The sequence below is a fragment of the Herpailurus yagouaroundi genome, unplaced genomic scaffold, assembly GCF_014898765.1.
Source record: "Herpailurus yagouaroundi ecotype Mexico unplaced genomic scaffold, PumYag 180, whole genome shotgun sequence".
In the NCBI taxonomy this organism is placed as follows: Eukaryota; Metazoa; Chordata; class Mammalia; order Carnivora; family Felidae; genus Herpailurus; species Herpailurus yagouaroundi.
In genome coordinates, this window is record NW_024412411.1 from 2,170,235 (window position 1) to 2,188,503 (window position 18,269).

General features: G+C 45.4%; 1 protein-coding gene across 4 annotated transcripts in view; it reads right to left on the bottom strand.

The window, feature by feature from the left end:
* CLPB (ClpB family mitochondrial disaggregase) overlaps positions 1-18,269 on the bottom strand; it is a 146,297-nt gene that overhangs the window by 125,392 nt on the left and 2,636 nt on the right. For all 4 annotated transcript variants that reach the window (XM_040489240.1, XM_040489243.1, XM_040489239.1 and 1 more), the window contains exon 2: positions 15,518-15,569. In XM_040489240.1, coding sequence (XP_040345174.1) covers positions 15,518-15,569 — 52 coding nt within the window. The remainder of the gene's footprint in view (positions 1-15,517; positions 15,570-18,269) is intronic.

Consider the following 18,269-nt stretch of genomic DNA (forward strand, 5'->3'; position numbering starts at 1 on the left):
GGCTCGAACTCACAGACCACGAGATCATGACCTGAGCCGAAGTAGGACGCTCAATGGACTGAGCCACCCAGGTGCCCCTTAAATTTTTTTTTTAATGTTTTTATTTATTTTTGAGACAGAGACAGAGACAGAGCATGAGCCGAGGAGAGGCAGAGAGAGAGAGAGACACAGAATCTGAAGCAGGCTCCAGGATCTGAGCTGTCAGCACAGAGCCTGATGCGGGGCTCAAACTCACAGACTGGGAGATCATGACCTGAGCTGAAGTCGGACGCTTAACCGACTGAGCCACCTGGGTGCCCCTCCTCGAATCCTCTTAAGGAAACATCCCTATTTCCCCAAGCAGTGTGTGTTAAGGCTGGGACGCAATAAAACATGAAAAGCAACAATACAAGGCTATAAGGAGGAGAGGGTGGCCCAGAGCACCCTTATCTGGGTACCTCTGCCCAGGGCTATAGGGTATGTCCCAGTCAACAGCTGCCCTGGTAACTTGGTGACAAGATGGAAATGCCCGTCTAGGTAGCTGAAGTGTGGGAAAGGGCCACCGGCGCCACCTACTGGCACTACAGTAGGACTCTAGCTGGGCAGCTGGCTGGTTGCCAGATAGCTTGTCACAATATGGCAGTGAGACACAGAAGTGACTCAGACTTCTCCAACAGGGCTGGCACTTGAGCCACCAGTGCCAAGCTCCAGAACCCCATGCTTTTCAGTAAATACTGGACTGTGCAAAGTCAGTCACAATACCTGACTCCCTAGACAGGTGGAGGCAAAGACTGGCCTACATTAATTCAGATTCATTCCAGTAACAAAACTTAGGTAGCATCTTCTCCAAGTCAGGCTCTGTGCTGGGCACTAAGTGTAAAGATGTGAATCAGACATGGACCTTGTCCACAAGCAGCTCCCATCTGAATTGGGGTTGCGGAAATGGGACAAGTACACAAATAAATGCTTTAAGTATCGCAGGTGCTCTGAGAGCTCTGCTCACTCAGGGTCAGTGAGCACACAACATACTTGGCTCCTCATGTGGAGAGCTCTTGAATGGTGAAGTCAAAAGAACTCACACTTCTTGAGCAGCCTACTATGTATCAGGCACCTGACGTGATCTCATCTGATCTTGTGACTAGTTAAGGACTTGCTTAAGATGACTAGCCAGTAAGTGGCAGCTTGGGACTGGGACCTCTCCCTACTGAACCACACTGCCTTCCAGGGCACATATCCCATTTCTTCCCTCCTTTCCCACATTTAGCCTGGGGCCAGCACACCACAGGAATCTGATGGGACTAATCAACTGACAAAAAATGACAAAGAAGGAAAAGACTTAAAAGGAAAGGAGGGATCTGAAGGATGGAGATCCCCTTTGATTAGTTCTGCTTTCTAGAACCTTCTCCCATTGAAGAGACCCTCTTCTCCTAGACTCAAGATGAGAAAGGCCCAATCCATCCCTTCTTCCTCACGGTAATCTCCACATTAGCAGCACTACTTTCATACTCATGTAGCAATACATGGCAATACGATACTTTAAAAGTGGTCTTGCCTTTAGGTTAAAACAAGTTTGCTAAACAAATCCAATCAAAAGGTTAAAGAAGTACAGAAGCCCTGGTTCTCAGCAGGCTTGGCTGATTGCAAGCTTACAGAATCTAGGAGCACAACACAGCTACCAAAAAAGCTAGTGCAAGCTCAGGCTATATTAATAGAAGCATAAAATCTCTGACAAAAGGGATGACTGCCCTGTTCCTCACAACTGTGGTCATGCCACACTGTAACTCAGAAAGGGCACCAAAACTTTGTGGCCATTTCATTAGGAAATGACTAGGATGGGTAGAAGACTTGAAAACAGTTTAGGGGGGCGCCTGGGTGGCGCAGTCGGTTAAGCGTCAGACTTCAGCCAGGTCACGATCTCGCGGTCCGGGAGTTCGAGCCCCGCGTCAGGCTCTGGGCTGATGGTTCAGAGCCTGGAGCCTGTTTCCGATTCTGTGTCTCCCTCTCTCTCTGCCCCTCCCCCATTCATGCTCTGTCTCTCTCTGTCCCAAAAATAAATAAACGTTGAAAAAAGAAAAGAAAACAAAAGAAAACAGTTTAGGGAACCAAGTCTTACTTGGCTTGGAGCTCTGTCTCCTAATATTTAAAGGTCTGGAGGGGCGCCTGGGTGGCTCAGTCAGTTAAACATCCGACTTCGGCCTAGGTTATGATCTCACCATTCCTGAGTTCAAGCCCTGCATTGGGTTGTCAGCTGTGCTGACAGCTCAGAGCCTGGTGCCTGTTTCAGATTCTGTGTCTCCCTCTCTCTCTCTGCCACTCCCCCACTCGCACTCTCTCTCCCAAAAATAAATAAACGTTACCAAAAAAAAAATTTTTTTTAAAGTCTGGAACAGGAAAAGAGTTGCGCAGTCCTGGAGGACAGAGCAGGGACTAAAGGGCAGTTGCAGGGGAAGCTAACACATAATGACAGCCCACTATGTGTCAAGTGCTATGCCAGTGCTTTCACACATACAGCTTCAGAATTCATCACAAGACAAATGTTTTTCTAATTACCGAGTGCCTTTGCTTACATTACTCCAAATGCCCAGAAAACCTTTCCACCAAGCTCCTTGTACCCAAATACTATGAATCTCCAGGCCCAGACTAAATGCCACCTTCTCTATGAAGCCTTAACTTTTCTTACATACTAATTACAAGTCTCTTACCAGACTGCAAGTTCTTGAAAGGCAAAAGTCATCATGACGCATGTTTATTCTCCTCCTCAATGCCAAATGGGGCATAATGCTTATAAGGGGTCTTAAGAATAAATAAATGCCAAAAAAATATAAAAAATAAAAATAGGGGCGCCTGGGTGGCTCAGTCGGTTGAGCGGCCGACTTCGGCTCAGGTCATGATCTCACGGTCCGTGAGTTCGAGCTCCACGTTGGGCTCTGTGCTGACAGCTCAGAGCCTGGAGCCTGTTTCGGATTCTGTGTCTCCCTCTCCTGTTCATGCTCTGTCTCTCCCTGTCTCAAAGATAAATAAAATGTTAAAAAAAAATTTTTTTAAATAAAATAAAATAAAAATAAATGCCAAAGCTGATATACAAATGGCCAATAAGCATGTGAAAGATGCTCTATGGATGGATCATCAGCCATCAGGGAAATGCAAATCAAAACTACAATAGGATATCACTTCACACATACTAGGATGGCTATAATTAAAGACAGACAATAACAAGTTTTGAAAAGACTAGAGAAGTCAGAACCCTCATACACTGCTGGGGAGAATGTAAAATGGTACAGCCACTTTGGAAAACAGTCTGGCAAATGGATAATAGAGTTATCCTATTGTGCAGCAGTTCCACTTGTAGGTATCTACCCAAGAGATATGAAAATATACATTCACATAAAAACCTGTACATGAATGTTCACAGCAGCATTATTCACAACAGCCAAAAAGTAAAAACATAAACACCCATCAACTGACGAAAAAAGGATAAATAAAATGTGGTATATCTATACATGGAATATTATTTAGCAATAAAAAGAAGTACCAATACATGCTACAACATGGATGAACCCTGAAAACATTACGCTAAGTGAAAGAAGCCTGTCCCCAAAGACCACATTGTATGATTCCATTTATGGAAAATGTCCAGACAGGCAAATCCACAGGGACAGAAAGTAGATCAGTAGTTGCCAGGTTCTGGGGGGAGTGACAGGGAGTGACCAGGATCTTTTTTGGGGTGAGGGGGTGATGAAAATGTTCTGGAATGAGGCAGTGGTGATGGTTGCATAATCTTATAAATATACCAAAAACCACTGCACCCTTTAAAAGAGTGAATTCTGGGGCACCTGGGTGGCGCAGTCGGTTGAGCGTCCGACTTCAGCCAGGTCACGATCTCGCGGTCCGTGAGTTCGAGCCCCGCGTCAGGCTCTGGGCTGATGGCTCGGAGCCTGGAGCCCGTTTCCGATTCTGTGTCTCCCTCTCTCTCTGCCCCTCCCCCATTCATGCTCTGTCTCTCTCTGTCCCAAAAATAAACGTTGAAAAAAAAAATTAAAAAAAAAATAATAATAAAAGAGTGAATTCTATGGTATGTGAATTATATCTCAAAAAGAAAAAGAAAAGAATAAAAGAAAGAATGCTTATTCAACCAGAGTTTGTGCATCCTTTGGGAGGTAGAGAGGGCCTCATACCTAGAGGAGCTGTCCAGCAGAAAACCTCCTTGAAGGGGAAAAAAAAGAAAACCCAAAGAAGGACTTGAATACTGAAGAGGAAGTGAGGCCAGAGACAAAAAGTGCCTTGGATCCAGTCTACCCATGCAGGGGCTATAACTAAGTGTCACTTGCCCTAGAAAGGATCCTGCCCTGCCTGCTGGACTCTGAACCCCTGGGAATTCAGAGGCCTCCCACAATTGTTTGTGCTTTATATCCTGTCCCTGCTCACTGTCCATCTGCAAAAGCTGGTCAAACACACAGACTTCCCGGGAGGCCTGGGTGCTATCCCCCCCCAAACAAAAGGGCATTGAGATGGAAGCCTCAGCTCAGCCTCAGAGAGGATTCTTATGCAACCTTCCTGGGCCTCCCATCCACATGAATGGAGGATCCTGGAGACCAGTCAGCCTGTCCAGCTGCTGTACCCTCCTGCTGGGTAGCCTCTGAAGAATAAACAGGGCTTCATTCAACCAATCAATCAACCAGTAAGGCTCTATCTGTACTGTGTGCCTTCTGAGTGCCCAGCCAGGCTTGTGTGACTAGCTACGGTGGAGGCAGGAGGAGGTGCCATCCACCTTGCTGTGACAGCACAGCCAGGTTGAGGAGACACAGGCAAGAGAGGCAAGGAGAAAACTAACCGTGATATTGTGTGGCTCAGACTTTAAGGCTGTGGGAATCTGGTAAGAAAGCTCAATATGGGCTAGAGCAAGTAATGAACTGAAGCAAGGGAAGTGCATACTTTGGACTCCTGTGGGCCTCAGTTTAAATCACCACACTGCTATTTACTAGCTGTGAGGTAGTAAGCACTAAATCTGAGCCTCAAGTTTTGTCATCTGGAAAATGGATGTAACATAATCTGCTTTTGCAATACCGTACCAAGAAATGAAAATAATACATATAGAGTATCTAGTACTCTGCCTCACATGGAGTGGGTATTTAATAAATGACAGCTATCATTATTAGTGAGGGTGAGCTTTCTGGAAGAAGAAGGGCTTGAGGTGGGCGATGAAGCATCAGTTGGATCCAGACAGGACAGGGGTGGAACTGGAATCACTGCAAAGGCTTCCAGGTAGAATGAGTAAGCTGCATGTTTGGGACAGTGAGAAGCCAAGTCTCAGTGGAATGGGGTTCTTGGGGTGGAGGGAAGGGCCAGGCATGGCTGGCAGGAGCGTGGGGCTGGAGGCAGGGCTGTGGGTGAAGACCAGAGGGGAGGGCAGGTAAGGGATCTGGATTTGACAGTTTCTCTTCAGGAGCCTTGTGGACTCCCAATAAGGCGGACAGAAATGGTTCTTCCTCTAGCGAGAAAACATCTCACTGAGCCTGGAAGAGTGCTGAGGAAACTGTGACCCCAGCAAGCCTCTCTGCTTCAGGCCGCCTCATCTGGAAAACGAAGTGGTGTGCGACTTCCAAGTGGGCCACTGTGGATTACTCTAGCAACCTGCATTTCTGTTTCATTGTCTGTGAAGCAGGGCTATTATTACCTGCATGACTGTGAGGATTTAGTGATTAAAACCTCGTAACTGCCTTAAAAAAACCATTTGTTTTTTGGTTTTTTAAATTTTTTTTTTTTAATGTTTCTTTATTTTAGAGACAGAGAGACAGAGCACAAGCGGGGGAGGGGCAGAGAGAGAGCCAGAGCAGAATCTGAAGCAGGCCCCAGGCTCTGAGCTGTCAGCACAGAGCCCGACGTGGGGCTCAAACCCAGGAGCCGTGAGATCATGACCTGAGCTGAAGTCGGACGCTTAACCGACTGAGCCACCCAGGCACCCCAAAAAAGGCATTTTATAAACATCAGCCACTATCAATAATATTCAACAATGTTATTAAAATATTATTTAAAATTCTTGAAAAAGTTTTATTTATTTAACTAATCTCTACACCCAACATGGGGCTCGAATTCACAACCCCAAGATCAAGAGTTGTACACTCTTCCGACTAAGCCAGCCAGGTGCCCCTAAAATATTATTTTATAATATTTTATACTACATGTACCAAAGTATATAAAAATTATAGGTGTAAAAAATGTCATTAAAGTAATATCCTATAAGAAGTAAATAAAATTCTGAATATATGTGAGTTCTAAAAAAAAAGAGTAAAACTAAGCATGATAGGCTGTGTTTTTTTGCCCCGCTTAATATTCATTTACCTTGTGTTTATTAGTCTGGGAGGTGTCTGAATACTCACACTAAAAGTTTAAGAAACATGTACAGGGTAACAACTGAATATCCAGAAAATTCTACCCATTACCTTAATTTATTTTTCTAGCTGTGGGGTAAAAACCTGGTGTAATTATCAACACTTAGGTAACAAAACTTGCTATGTACTGAGCATCTGGTATGCACTAGGCATAGCACTAAGCAGTTTCTGTCATTTAATGTTCTCATTTAGTACTCACAGCAATGGTGTGAGGTAGGTCAATCATCATCTCACTTTAGGCGAGAAGTGGTTAGGCAACTTCCCAAGGTCACAGAGCTGACAAACGGCACAGCTGGAATTCAACCCTTGTTTTCTCAGACTCACAGCTGGGAATGAAACCTTGCTTTCTCCCATCCCAAAGTCCTTACCACTGGGATTTCTGCCAATGAGATGAGAGCCTCCTGGGCAGACGCCCTGACAGAGTGACAGGGGAGAACCACTTGTTGCCTTAAGAAGACTCTGGACCTGGGACTCCTGCTCAGAAGGGAGGGGAGGGAAGGAACTAGGATGTAAAGAGCCTCAAAATTCAAAAATGAGATTTTTTTTCTGAGAAAGCTTTCAAACAGGACAGGGACAGAGCAGGAACTGTGAAGCAAGAAGCTAAAGTGAATACTGTAAGCCCAGAAAGACATTTAGCTTGACTATTTTCAGTATTCTTGGATTTCTCTCCCATTGTTTCTAGGAAAATTCCGTGGGAAAAAAATCTAACTGGTTCTAGCCATGCTGACATGTGTTATGGTCATGACTGAGCTGGGATTTACAAGCAGCGGCACTCAGGCCACAGCGATACTGTTGGGGAGACAGAGCCTGACTGCTGCCCCTGCTGTGGGGCCCTGGAGGACTACAGCTTTGCGACTTACCCTGCTGCGGTGGCTGGATCAGTGCCAAAGACGCTGGCAACACACAGACTGGTAACACTCAGATTGGTTCCTTATGTTTCTCAACAATCAGAATGGCTGTTGATCATGTCAACCTTCCACCCCATACCCCACCACCACCACCAAATCAGCTACCACTGCTGTTAGAACAAACACAAAGCTCCTTACTACGGCTTCTAATGTTTATTCTGGCACCCGCTCTACACTGCAGGTGCCTGCCCTTTTCAGTCCTTCACACTTGCCATCGTTCCTCCTTCCACGGGTCTCTGTAAATAAAAGTTCCTTCTGCCAGGAAAGCTCTTCTGCCCTTCTTCACCTAGGTTAACTCCTCACCAGAGCTCAAGCTTCCTCTGGGAAGCTTTCCTTGACCAGAGGAAATCCACCAGAGGTTCTAGGATTCTTTTTACCCTCCCTTGCAGCATCTGTCACAGCTGTAATTTCACATCGGCACGATCAACATCTAAGTAGGCTTCCAGCTCCATGAGGTGATGCCTCTACGTATTTTTGGCTTACCACTGATCTATCAGAGCTTAGCACAGTGCCAGCACACAGTAGGTATTACTTGTTGAATACAAGAGCTAATTCTCCATTTTTATATTATTTTTTCAAAGGGAGGTCAGTCCTCTTTTACAGGTTTATTATAACTATCAATAACTATTAACATTTGCCTAACTCTTTATCATTTACAAAGCACTTTTGAAATATTCAGTAAGTATGTGTTAACTATTCACATGAACAGCAATGAAAACCAGCAATGCTCACAGTATTGTGGGAGAGAAAGAAAATAGATGACCTATCGCAATAGGGGGTGATAAGTGCTGTCACAGAGGAAGTTCCGGGTGTTATGGGGACCTACAGGTACTGGGAAGGCTAGGGTACTTGAAGCCTTCCAGGAAAACATGACACTGATGACCCAAAGGATGAGTAATTTTCCAGACAAGAGCTCACCTGCCTGGAACTCTCATAAGACCCTAGGAGGGTGGTCTGACAAATATTATCAACAATACTTCACAGGTAAGGCCACTGAGGAAGTTTAGGGACTAAGGCCACACAACCAAGAACCAGGAGGGCCAACACTAGAGGCTCCATCCCAGGGCTGGGCTCTCTTTCAGCGACATCCCTCCTCCCTACAAGCCACCCCAGTAGGCCTTGGCCATTCTGTGCTCTGGGGGTTGGCCAACCACCTGACTCTGCTGGGTTTCTATGCAGATGACTGATTGCTTCCACCTACCCATGAAGTTCCAAAAAAGCTGCTAATCCAGCCTTCCCCAATTACCTGCCATCACCAGGGAGAAAGTAAGCAAAGATCCAGTCACGCACCTCAGAAAAAGGTACAGGCCACTCTGAAGAACTGCTTGCCTGGGAACTGTCCACTTGAATTAGTGTTTCAGTGTGCGATCTGGACCTTTCCAAAGAGACTCAGTTTTCTCTGCAGAGTTGAACACTAGGGACTGTATTCAAAGTTCTCAGTGGGGTCCCTATTAACATGATCTGGAAACAAAGACTCAAAGAGGGACGTTCTATGATTTACTAAGGGTCCCAGAGCCAGTTCACAGCTGTGTCAGAAGTGGAAGCCAGGTCTTCTCATTCTAAAAATCCTTTATTCTTTCCATTACACTGCCTTCTAACATCCCACTATTCAAAAGCCTGTGCACGTTACATCCTAGCATTCAAAAAACAGTGTGATGATCTTAAGGAGCTCTCACAACAAGCATCAAATTAGAAGAGTGATACCAGTGAAGCCTTGACCTTTGGTTTAGAATAAACTTTAGTTTCAACCTACTGTAAACCACAAGGACATTTAAATATTTACTGGTTAAGAGAGCTGGATGTTTTGGTTGCCCTGATGCCATCACTAATATCTTCCCATCCAGCCAAAATGATACAACAATCGATAAACAGACAGCTTCTCTGAGGCTCTGAGACAGTCAAATGTACTTACCAGCCAGGGTTTTTGTTAATTAGATAAAATCCTTGGATCAATGTGCAGAACATTTACCTATGCTGTAGCTGAGCACATTCTGGACACCTTAGCACTGGCACATGGACAGCAAGTGCCTCAAGCCCCAAGCTGGGGCATCCAGGGACAAGAACCAAGCCATCAATGTAAAGCTAGAATAAATGTTTTGTGCCCTCAACAAAACCCAACCCTTTCTTCTTTCTTGAAATGCAAACCAAATCAGACTTTTTTCCAAAGGCATCTACTAAACAAGTTTGAGCTGGTATGAACTCCTTTATTTTCTAAAACCATGAAACCAGAAATCAAAAAAAGATAACAAAACAATCTCTCAAGTAATCACTGATATATTTGGGGGGGGGGGGGAGACTGCATGGTATATACAGTGGGAAGAGTCAGATCTCCACTTGAGTATCTCACTAGCATGTTAAATTTAACATGTTTAAAACCAAACTCATAATCTTTTCCCCCCAACTCAGTTCTCCTCTAGCACCTTCACCTCAGTGAATAGCATCTACATAGCTGATTAAGCCAGAAAACTGAAATTCCTTCTTAATAATTTCTTCTCCCTAATCAATGATATCCAATTCTATTCATTCATTCAACATTCATTTATTAGTATGTAGGACATATCAGGCATTGATACTGCTCTAACCACCACCAAGTCCTGTCTAGCTTACTTCCTCCATCTCTGCTATCACCTTAGTCCAAGTCATCACCTGCCATCATCCTCTCTTCTAGACTATTCCAGTCACTTTCATCCAATCTTCCTGTATCCACCATGGATGGCTCTCTATATCATCTATTCTCCATGGAGCAACCAGAGATCTTTTAAAATTACAGATCTAGATCATGTCACCATATTTCTCTCCCTCCCTCCCTCCCTCCCTCCCTCCCTCCCTCTCTCTCTCTCTGTCTCTGTCTCTCTCTCTCTCTCTCTCTCTCTCTCTCACACACACACACACACACACACACACACACACACACACACACACACGCACACGTGCTTAAAATTCTACACTGGTTGCCCAGCAATCTTAGTAAAAATAAAAATCATTACCACGGCATACAGACTCGGTGTAGTATGGTCCTCGCTTAATTCTCCAGCTTCATTTCATGTCCTTCCGTCTTTGCTCTGTAGAGTCTAACCAGATTGGCTTTCTCTCAACTGCTTGATTTCTTCACATCTGTTCTTAATTCAGGGCCTTCCGCCTACTGTTCCTTCCAACTGAATGTTCTGCTTTTCCCTTCATCCTCCCAAGCTCACTTCAATCTCACATACTCCAATGATTTTCCTTACTGATACATACCCTCACCTCAACCCCTCCCAGATTCAAGGTTAGATTCCCAAGTGTCTTATACTTCACTTTTTAATCAAGTTTGAAGATATAATTAACATATCATATATAACCCACCCATTAAAAATGTACAACTCAATTGTTTTTATTATATTGAGTTGTGCAATCTTGACTACTAACTCCAGAACAGTTTCATCATTCCCCAAAGAAACTCCAGACCCATTAGCAGTCACTCCCTAGTCCCTCCCAACCCCAACCTCTGCAGTCCTTGCCAATAACTAATCTACTTTCTGTCTCTATGGATTTGTCTACTCTGAAAATTTTATATAAATTGAATCATATGATATGTGGTCTTTTGTCTGACTTCTTTCAGTTAGCATGCTTTCTAAGTTCATTCACATTGTAGCATATAGCAATACTTCATTCTTTTGTACTGATAATATTCTGCTATATGGCTGTATTATATTTTATTTGTCCCTTCAACCATTGTTGGGTTTTGGGCGCTGTTTCCCTCTGTGGGCTATTATGAATAACACTGCTATGAACATTCACGTTCACGTCTTCATTTCTCTGGCGTATATACCTAGGCATAGACTTGCTGCATCATAAGGTAATTCTATGTTTAACATATTAAGGAAATGCCAACCCTTTTCCAAAATAGTCACACCATTTCACATCCCCACCAGCAATCTACAAGGGTTCCAATTTCTCCACATCCTGACAAACACTTGCTATTATCCTTCTGCTTACAGCCATCCTAATAGGCATGAAGTGATATCTCATTGTGGTTTTTGATTAGCATTTCCCTAATGATATTAAGCACCTTTCCGTGTGCATATTGAATATTATGTACTCATTTGAGTGTCTTCCTTAAAGAAATGTCTATTCAGATCCTTTACCCATTTTTAAATTCTGTTATCTTTTTATTGTCCAGTTAAACAGTTCTTTATGTATTCTAGATAAAAATCTCTTACCAGATATATGATCTGCAAATATTTTCTCCCATTCTGTGGGAAAGTTTTCACTTCCTTGAAGGTGTCCATTGAACACAAAGTTTTTAATTTTGATGAAGTCCAATTTATCTATTTTTTCCTTTGGTTTCTCGTGATTTTGTTGCCATATCTAAGATGGCTTTGCCTAACCCAAGGTCGCAAAAATTTATCCGTATATTTTCTTTTAAGAGTTTATAATTTTAGCTCTTACATTTAGGCCTATGATCCATTTTGAGTTAATATTTGTCTATGGGTAAGGTAAGGCTCCAACTGCATTTTTTTGGCATGTGGATATACAGTTGTCCCACTACCATTTGTTGAAAAGACAAACTGCAATTCATTTTGAAGTACATAATTAGTACTGGCTCCCAGTCACTGGCTCCCAGTTAGACTGTAAGTACCAAGAGTGCAGGGATTGTGCCAATCTTGTTCACACTGTATCTCCAAGCACTCAGTCCAATGCCTCGCTCCTAATAAGCACTCACAAACGCTGGTCAAATGAAGCAACTTTTTGTCATTAACAAATACTCTACAACTCTACCGGTTAAAGGTATTATCATCTCTGTGTTACTTAAGCTCATAAAAGTCAGGCAATATGTGCCCAGTTTTGCTGGTTCTCAATTTTGACTCATGTGTTCCCTCCTCCCCCGGGAAGGGAGTTAGTACGCTCCTCCAGGACAGGAACTGCTTCTACTTCCTCATGGTGTTGCCACCAACACAAATTCAGCTCAGGGCTGGGCACAGAAGACAGGCTAGACAGATGAACAACTGAGGGACAAATGCACAGTGCCGTCCATGACCAAGTCCCTTCCTCTCTCCAGTTCCTCCTAGCCGCAAACTGTGATCAAACAACACAGATATATAAAATCCCCCTCCTCACCACACACCCTAGGCTGATTCTTGCCTCAGTGCTACCACTCATGCAACCCCCTTTGCCTTCCCTTTCTCTTTGCTAAGGCCTACTGATATTTGAAGCCATTTCCAATAGGATGCTTACTCTGGTCTCCCAGGTTGGTTAGGGCATCTTCTGGGCTACTGTCTCACAGCACTGACCACACTGTGTTGCCACAGTCTTCCCCAGTCACCTACATTGAGGGCAGGAATCATGTCTGGTCAGGTGTACCCCATGCCAGGCATAGGGCCTAGCATATGAGAGGTGCTCAGTAAATTTTGTCAAGTGATCAAATGGATCATGGAAGGTAAAAGCAGTCTGAAGTTGAAGACTGGTATCACCAGGGTTCCTTCATTAGAGAACGTTTGGGCTGATGAAAAACTGACTTAGGCACAAAGCAGAGAGGCCCAGCTTCCTGCTGGGAGAAGGGAAATGGGTTGGGGGTGTTGTCTTTCACCCAAGTTTGTTCTGAAAGAAATGTGATCTCCACTGAGAGAATAGGAGGCCTCATTTCTCTCAGCCTGGATAGCTCCTTACACGGCTCAGCCCAAGCCTGGACAGATGTGCCTTCGGTCTGCCCTGTGCCCTATGTTTCGGGTGAGTGGTTCCTACATCCAGAAGCCAGGCTTGGGTATGAGCTGAGCCAAGGAGAAGGGCCACCTGCTCATGCTGCTGACAGGTGGGACAGGGGCCCCAGGACAGGGCTTCCACTCCTGAAGAGTCAGAGTTGAACACATTAAGAAGGTTTAAGTGCCTTGGGGGAGGAGGAAGGAAATGGCTGCCACCCAGGGAGAAAGGAGGAGAGGAAGAAGGGAAAAGGGAGGGACCCAGCCTCCCTCTGATATAGCCAATGGGCATATGGAAATAAGACTCTGGACTTTCTGCTTCAAGTTTGCTAAAAAATCAGTAAAAAGCAACTTTCCCCAAATTCTGTTTGGGGAAATTCTGTGCTGGGGAAGAGATGTGGGAAACCAGACCTCTCCCTGACCTGGGGAGCACACAAACCACTGGTTTAAGCTGAAGTCTAGCTCACAACCTTCTTAAACAAAGAACAGAATGGGAGCACCTGGCTGGCTCAGTCAGTAGAGCACAGGACTCTCAATCTTAGGGTCTTGAGTTCAAGCCCCACAGTGGGCATGGAGCCTACTTAAAAAATAAATAGGGGCATGTGGATGGCTTAATCAGTTAAGCATCTGACTCCTGATTTTGGCTCAGGGTTGTGAGATCGAGCCCTGCATGGGGATCTGTGCTGGGCATGGAGTCTGTTTAAGATTCTCTCTCTCCTTCTGCCCCTCCCTGGCTCATGCTTGCTCACACATGTGGGCACTCTCTCTCAAAAAAGAAAAAAAAAAAGATTGCCATGCTGAAAAGCAGGGTCTGTGCCTAGCTCATCTCTGACTCCCTTACACGGGGTGAAGGGAGACTCTGAGTCATCATGACCAAAAGAGATGAAACAACAGCAGGCAGGAAAAAAGCAGCTGGAAACTGGGGGAGACACACAAAAGGCCCCAACATATGCTATCCACACAGGCAAGAAGGAATATTCTGCATCACACACACCATGAATTCAACCATTTTCTGCATTCTTTTGGTGTTTATTACTATTAGAAAAACGTGTATTTGAAAGAGCTAAAATAATCAACACTTGGGGGCTCGCTGGGATAGGGTAAACTCAGCCTCCCCTGGGTGATGGAAAAGTGGATTCACTGCACTGATGCTCTGCAAATACACTACCTACATTGGGTTGCCACAGGAAAGCAGCAGCCTGGCAGCCCTCAGCGGTCACCAACCGGTGATGTGAGGGTCAGCAAAGGCCTGCCAGGAGGTGGCACGGCCAGTTTTTGCCCCCTCACTCCCTTGTACTGCAGCAGAAGGAAGCGAGGCTCATCTGTTTCTGGGGAAATGAAGACGCCACGCACAGCTGGCAGTTATGAATGGCTCTTATAACAGCAAGCTGACATCTGTGCTTGGTTTTTAAGATGCATCATCGCATGTTTATTAAACTATTGCTCCGTCGTATTTATTTGGCTACGAAACAGCTCCCAGCCCATACTTCCAAAAGTGGTTTATTAAAAACTAAGCCTTGAACATTAATACTCAAAAGCACCCTTGAGAATCAATAATAATGCTGCAGATAAAATGAAAGGGAATCAAAGCAGTAAGTCTTGATGGGGGCTGCAGCTGACTTTCAACACTTTCTTATACATTCAGGCAGCTGGAGTGGAGAGGAGCACCAAGAGTGTGTGGCACTGGGTGTGGGGATAGCCACTGCGAACACTAGATTTCCTGTCCAAAATGGACACATGGTAGCAGGGAAGGTGGGGTATACTGTGGCCACCTCACTTTATACAAAGGGCCAAAAAGGCCAAGATGAGGCCCAGGGTAGGCCACTAGTTTCACCAAGAATAAAACCTCTGCCCCTAACCAACAGCCCCATACTGATGCCTTATGCTGGTCCCTGTCTGCACACCTATCCTGGACACAGACGGCCCAGTCCCAGCACCAGGCTGAGCCCCAGGCTGTGTCCCATCCCTGCCCAAGAACAAACCTGAAATCCAACCTGTCAGTGGTCCTAAAAGGCACAGCTGAGCCAGGCAGACTGGAAGAATGCACTCAGCCCCTGAGCAGGAGCCCAGTGTGTACACCCCAGCTCTGCAGGCAGACTTTTCTAACACCAAAAGACCTGGCAGAAAGGCCTCTTCCAGCTCCCTCCCAAATCTCCAAACTTTTTCATGGGTGCCCCCCATCTAGGCAACAAACAATAACACCTGGCCACTTCCACAAAGATATAAGAACAAATTAGAAGATTCAGTAAAGGACCCAAAGGATGTGGGGAGGACTCTAAACCATGCCCTGCAAAGAAAAAAACAGTGGAAGGATCCAGAGCTGTTTGGGGTTAAAAAAAAAAAAAAAAAAAAAAAAGGAGACACAGGGCTGACTCCCTACCTTAAAACATTTAAAGGTTGACCTGGGCCAAGGGAGCCCAGGTGACTGTGACCATAGGGAAGTCACAGGGTTCACTTCCCAACTTAGTGTGAGCATTTCCTCCAAAGTAATCATCACTGGAGGAAGGGGTTCACCCAGCTCAGGCCCTCTTGTAGGGGAGAGCAAGTCCTGGGGTTCAACACTTACCTGCTGACTTCTTGGACATTGTTGGTGCGAGCAGCTTCCATCAGGGCTGCATCTGAAAAGAAAGGGGGCACTGGTCAGATCCCTATCCAGGACCTACCCTCAAAGCTGCATGGACGACCCAGTAAAACAATAAAAATGGAAGAACTTCAGAAACATGGTCTTTAACAAGGGAAATTACACCAAAGTATATAAAGGGAAAGCTAATCATCCCCTGTCCAGATGGTATCCACTGTTAACTTATCTTCCACATCCATTATGGAACCCAAACTCGTAACTCTTCTCATCATACAGGTGGTTCAGGTAAGGTGCTAGCAACTATGTGCTGCCTATGGCAAATGCATGATGTGTGAATCCCTTCACTCTTCATTAGCTAGAAAGCTCTAATGTTTCACATGGCTGCCACTGTTATTAATCATCCCCCCCTACCTTGTGCCACTTTCACCCCCAACTCCAATTTCTCAGCCTAGTTTTGAATCTCATGTCACAAGTCACCAACCCAACACCAGAAACAGAATGGGAACAGGCAAGCGTGTGGGCTCCTCTGAAAGTTAAGAGGCTTGACCAGGAATCAGAAGGCCTGGCTCCAACAGTCTGCCCCCTACTCCCTGTGCTGTAGCAGCCCCTTTCCTTCTCAACCCCACTTTCAGGACTATAAAGCAGAGGCAATAATCCTTGTCCCGACAGCCTCACAGGGATGCTGAGGAGATGAAATGAGGGTCAAAAAGTCTAGAAACTCCTCGGTGCCAAGATCAGCAAAAGGAGATCCAAAGCAGAGGGTTCCAATCCCTTAGGAACCACCTAGCAGAAAAGCAACCCTAGGGGCACCTGGGTGGCTCAGCTAGTTAAGCATCTGACTTCAGCTCAGGTCGTGATCTCTTGATTTGTGAGTTAGAGCCCCACATTGGGCTCTGGGCTGACGGCTTGCTCAGAGCCTGGAGCCTGTTCCGGAACCTGTCTCCCTTTCTCTCTGCTCCTCCCCCACTCACACTCTGTCTCTCTCAAAAATAAATAAACATTTAAAAAAATTTTTTTAAAGAAAAAAAAGCAACCCTAAACCTAATGTAAGCCTGGTGTGGCCTGGGCAGTTGGCAGGCTACTAGCACCACCTTGTGGCCAAAAGGAAAACTGCCTGACTCAGAAAAAAACAACAGTAAAGGCACCATTTCTTCAAATAGTCTATACCAAATGCCCTTGGAGCCCTATCTGCCCAGCATGGTTTTAAGCTCCATTGTTGAACAATGGAAAGACTCATAGCCAGCCCTGCCTCAAGGAGTTCTCAGTCTAGCCAAGAGACTCACCCAGTGAAACATTGAGGAGGCACTGCAGTAGGGTGGGAAGAGCAGGATCTGGAGCCAGACAAACCTAGGCTCCCATCCCAATTCTGCCACTTACTTGCCATATGACCTGGCCAACTCACCTAACCTCCTGAGCCTCAATTTCCTTACCTGTACAGCAGGGATAAGATGGCCACCTTATCATGCATATGCAAACCGGATGTGTGGTTCAAACATTAGTGTCTCCATCCCACCTGCCAGCCTAGACTCTAGGGTCAGATCTTTCCTGGTTATCTTCCCCAGTGGTTCTCTAAGCACACATCCAGGGATGCTCAGGCAGCCCTCAGCCGGAAGGAGAACAAAATTCCCTCAGAGATCACTGAGGGATCTCACTCTGCAGAAAGAAGTGGCTTCTGCATGGTCACAGGAGGAATGAGGAATGAGCTGAGAACCAGGGCCTCCTGGCTCCTACAGGGAACAGTTCCTGAGCTTGTAACTCCAAATCAGGGTATAGGGTAGGCTAGCAAAGTCTGAAGGGTTGGAAGTGATCATGGTTTTGGTCATTACCTACTTTAGTAAATAGACAAAGTCCAGTCTGGAGCCCCCAGGAAAGTCTAAGGCAAGACCTTGGACACCTCCCCCAATCCATCTAAACATACTGGCCTCAGGACACTGCCTGCTCATGAACTTTCCATGGCTCTCCACTGCCTACAGGAGAAATTCCAAAACCTCCAAACCCTCTTGTCTGACACCCAGGCCCCACTCCATCTGCTCTCACCTCATTCCAAAAACGCCCTGTCCTCCAACCAGGCTGGCTACCCTGCTAACCTCTATACACATCATGCTGACCTGTGAATCCCTTATCTGTGAAGCCTTCCCATGAAACAGAATCCAACTCAAGACACATTCACTGCGTACCTACTAAGTTCCAGATGCTATCTATGGTGGACACACGATGTGAAAGTATTAGGGAAAGGGGCTGGTATCAACCTGAAAAAAAGATAAGCTGCATTCCTTGCTCAATTGGAGCTCACACTACCGCTCTTTTTCATCTCTTGCCTCATCCTACAGAACTCAAGTTCAAATTCCCCATCCCCTAGGGGTCTCCAATCTTCCAGCAATGTTTTCCTGACCCTACTGGGCCCTCCAATCCCCCAACAACACACTGTCAGACCACTCACCACACTCATAGGCCTAACTGCCTGCACTGTCTCCTTAACTGACTTTTTGTAGGAGTTCAAAACCTCCCAAAATTGGGCTCACAGAAGGTATTCAAAAAAAAAAATGCTCAAAGTTATAGAATTATAGCATGCCTAATCCTCCTGCCAACTGTCCCACCTGGCAAGATCACCTCACACCTGAGACCAGGTACAGCAAAACCCGTGGGAGTCTGATGGGCAGACCCACGCTGCTGAACTCCGAGTCAAAATAACAGCACTGTAAGATTACTGAGAAATCATTCTTTACTGTGTAAGGGG